The sequence below is a fragment of the Dendroctonus ponderosae genome, unplaced genomic scaffold (genome assembly GCF_020466585.1).
Source record: "Dendroctonus ponderosae isolate FM_Combo_2020 unplaced genomic scaffold, Dpon_F_20191213v2 Dpon_F_20191213_3, whole genome shotgun sequence".
Taxonomy (NCBI): Eukaryota; Metazoa; Arthropoda; class Insecta; order Coleoptera; family Curculionidae; genus Dendroctonus; species Dendroctonus ponderosae.
Genome location: NW_026018508.1, coordinates 15,491,810 through 15,495,176, shown reverse-complemented (window position 1 = coordinate 15,495,176; position 3,367 = coordinate 15,491,810). Strand labels below are relative to the sequence as shown.

Sequence of the window (3,367 nt, the reverse complement as noted above, 5' to 3'; positions counted from 1 at the left end):
ATCCGTTTCTTGCTTCGCATTTTAAACACTTAGTTTAACTAATCTGCCTCTGTATGGGGCGCTAATATGAGCAAAATGACCCGCTGTTCACCCTCACATTTGCTTACGCCGTTTCAGTACCCGAAAATAGCACAAACACAAGTAGAAAATATATCGGTAAACTGAAAGGATAACTTGGAAGAACTGCAAAGTTTTTTCCATTAAATCAAATCAATAATTCTAATAGGTGAGCGCGTCGTTTGAGTTCCTCCGAACTTTTCGCTGAAACTGCTTAATTTAAAGTGTGCTTTAAGGTAAAACAAGAAAAAACAAAAAATTCGGAGGGACCCATACGACACGTTCACCTGGTAATATTTTTCCCTTCTTAACCATAAAGGTTCCTTCTTCTTATAGGAGCGTGAAAATGTATCAGCAAAATAAAGGGCTAACCTTAAATTGGCCCTTCCACTTGTCCTGCGACCACACTGAACTATTGGAATTGTAATCGACGGCTGTAATCATTTGGGCCATTCCGCAAAAATGTCCGGAACCGTTCACCGAAAAGAACAAATACACACAACCATTGCCTTCACGTTCGCGATATGCCTGATCCAGACGCTTGTTCCCGTGCTCGGTGCTGCACCAAATGTCGTACTGAAAATTCAGGAAAACCGATCACATCCAGAGTCCAAAGCCCTCGCCTAAACCAATACCTTGATGCTGCGATGAATATCATCCTCCGAGTACGATTTGATCACGAAGAATCGGGCATTGGGCGCAGAAAGATCGAAATCAGTGGGGTTGTAGTTGTTCTTGCCTCGCAGCTCTTCAAGCAGCGGATGGTTCGCTTGCTGGCTAGGCGAATTGGACATTATCAGTTGAATGGGAGCCGGCATCATACCCTGGATGGTTTAATCAACATTGTTAGAAAACTCCTGCCGATTAACGGTAATAGGAAAATATTGCTATGGGATCGAAACTAACCTGAATATGGGAATTAGGCGGTGGGCCTGGTGGCGGCAAATGGGTGGGCATGATGGGCGGCTGTTGAAATGCAGAAGCGGGCGGCATTTGGTGCTGATGTTGTAGGCCTCGTGGAGGCGGCGGTTGCAAAACCTGAGGCTGCCGCGCCGTGGGTTGAGGACCGTTCCAGCCAGGACGAACCGAACCGGATCCAGGAACAGGAACGCCTGCTACTGGCGGCACGCTTGTCTTGAGCTGCGGCGGAAGCGGAGCACAAGTAACCATTGGCATCGGCACTTGAGGCGGAGTACTCTGCAAAAATTCGCCACGTGAACCCGCTAATCTTAGTACGAGTCTCGTCCAGTCTACCTTATTGGTCTCCCATGTTCCGATATCAATATTGTGCTTTCCAGGAACTATCGGACCAGGCGGCATCCCGGGGCCCTTTTTCTTCAACCCCTGGCTGGGCATAGCAAGCGGGGGCTTTGCAGGCTGACTGGCGATACTCGCCCATGTAGTTTTCTTCTGCTGGCCCAAGTCTTTATTATCACTCGAAGATTTCAGTTCTAAAAGGCGATAATCAAGCGGCGGCCCAATAAGCTCAAAGGACGCTTACCTAAGCTTTGCATGGCATGCTCAACACTTTTGACCGCACTTTCCGGAATTGGTTGCGGGTACATGTTTGATGGGTCGCCGTAAAACTCGTCGTACTTGCGCTGCCCACCCAACTGGTTGCTCCAAGTGTTGTAGTCTCCGTTGCTGGGAAAATAGTTGAAGGAAGAGGGTTGCCCTTGGAAGGTTGCTGTCGAAAAAGTCGTGGACGAGCCGAACATCGCTAAAGGAGCACGCAATTAATGCCAAAAGGGCAGGAATTGATTAGTAAAATTGAGTAAGAGAACGGACTGGTGCACAACTAACTGTTATTTTGATAACTATAAGGTATACCGTCCATGGAGTAAGAATCGGGTGGGTAGCCGCTCAAAAACGTCATGTCGGTGCCGTTCGACCACGTGCCGTCGCTTACTCCATAAGTTTGATACGGATATGTTCCTGCTGCATTTCCATAATACCCTAAAAAGACGTTGCATTAAAAAAACAGACAATTGGGTACGCAGCTACAGTAACTACAGATGCTTTCTGATCACTTCTTACACCACCCAGGTGTTTGTTGCATGCTGATATTCTAAGTTCGTTTTGAGGAAACACTTCATATGAACATTAACAGTTATTTTGAGATCCCCATTCAATAGCGCCGCATACACGGGCAGATTATCCGTACAGTTCAGATACGTAGAGATTTGATTCGACAGATCCAGATCGGACGAATTAAATCTTTTCCTGTCCGCTAATTAACATACCAAGCACAAGTGCCGATTCTTCCAGTCGGATTGTGTGAGGGTGCCATTGGGCAAGAGGTGATGATGGAAAATTTGGCTATAGAAATCTTGCAAGATGATGAGATAGTAGCTAATGCCATAGGAGAAAAAACTGTATGAGCGAATAAAATAGGTTGCCCAGAACAGCCGGGGTTTAACTAAAGGGTACCTAATGATTAGTGTGCACATAACACATATGTATGTTTCTCAGAATTTGCAGGATTTCACTAAGAAAGTGGTAGATCAATTTGCCTTTTTAACGTTGGTTTTAATTCGTTCGGTTTGTATCGTTTTTTTTGGTTTTTCTATAATTATGTATTTAATTGTTTGAATAACATGGTTAATCACGAGCAAGATGCGAATTTCGTACAAAATAAATCTGCAGATCTGGACTTGCGGACCAAATTTCGCCGTTAGTGTGTACGGGCGAATACTAGTATCAGATATTATTGCCGCCTAAGCAGTCATGCTATACCATACTTCCGCTGCTTAAAGAAAAGATAAATTTTCAGATAAAATTTAACGCTTGACATTGGTACAGATTTGAGATATAGTGCATAATGTTATCTGTAATTCAAGCAATGGGCAAGAGGTGATGATGGAAAATTTGGCTATAGAAATCTTGGAAGATGATGAGATAGTAGCTAATGTAACAGGAGAAAATCACTACTTCAATTACGAAGACGAAGCTTTTCAGAAAATACCCAGTAAATAGGCGGTCGATTAATTTAATTTGTGCCTACGTAGGGCCGAAGAAAATGAATTGCCACTGTATGAAGTGATTCATCGAATTTGAATTATTGATATGTTACAGACGGTATATAGAATCAGATCGTATATGTACAGACTAGGCCATATGTTCAAGCGCAATGATGTTTACATTTTCAATTGTTAACTGCAAAAATTGTGGTTAAAATAGTTTGTTCTTTGTTAAAGGCGACGCTAAATACGCTATATTTCAGATATGAAATTACAAAAGTAAATCAGATGTAGTCATTAATAATATAAGCTCAAATTTAAAAATATAGGTTTTACGAACAACTGTATGA

The 3,367-nt window shown here is 43.0% G+C and overlaps 1 protein-coding gene across 6 annotated transcripts in view; it reads right to left on the bottom strand.

Annotated features, from left to right (window-relative positions):
* The window catches only part of LOC109538617 (YTH domain-containing family protein 3), a 7,902-nt gene that overhangs the window by 2,850 nt on the left and 1,685 nt on the right, over nucleotides 1-3,367 (bottom strand). For 3 of the 6 annotated variants that reach the window (XM_048664625.1, XM_048664622.1, XM_048664623.1), the window contains exons 4-9: nucleotides 1,861-2,013; nucleotides 1,559-1,777; nucleotides 1,312-1,508; nucleotides 964-1,254; nucleotides 693-881; nucleotides 430-633 (exon numbers count right to left, since the gene is read on the bottom strand). In XM_048664625.1, coding sequence (XP_048520582.1) covers nucleotides 430-633; nucleotides 693-881; nucleotides 964-1,254; nucleotides 1,312-1,508; nucleotides 1,559-1,777; nucleotides 1,861-2,013 — 1,253 coding nt within the window. The remainder of the gene's footprint in view (nucleotides 1-429; nucleotides 634-692; nucleotides 882-963; nucleotides 1,255-1,311; nucleotides 1,509-1,558; nucleotides 1,778-1,860; nucleotides 2,014-3,367) is intronic. The other 3 variants (XM_048664627.1, XM_048664624.1, XM_048664626.1) reach the window with 1 other exon arrangement.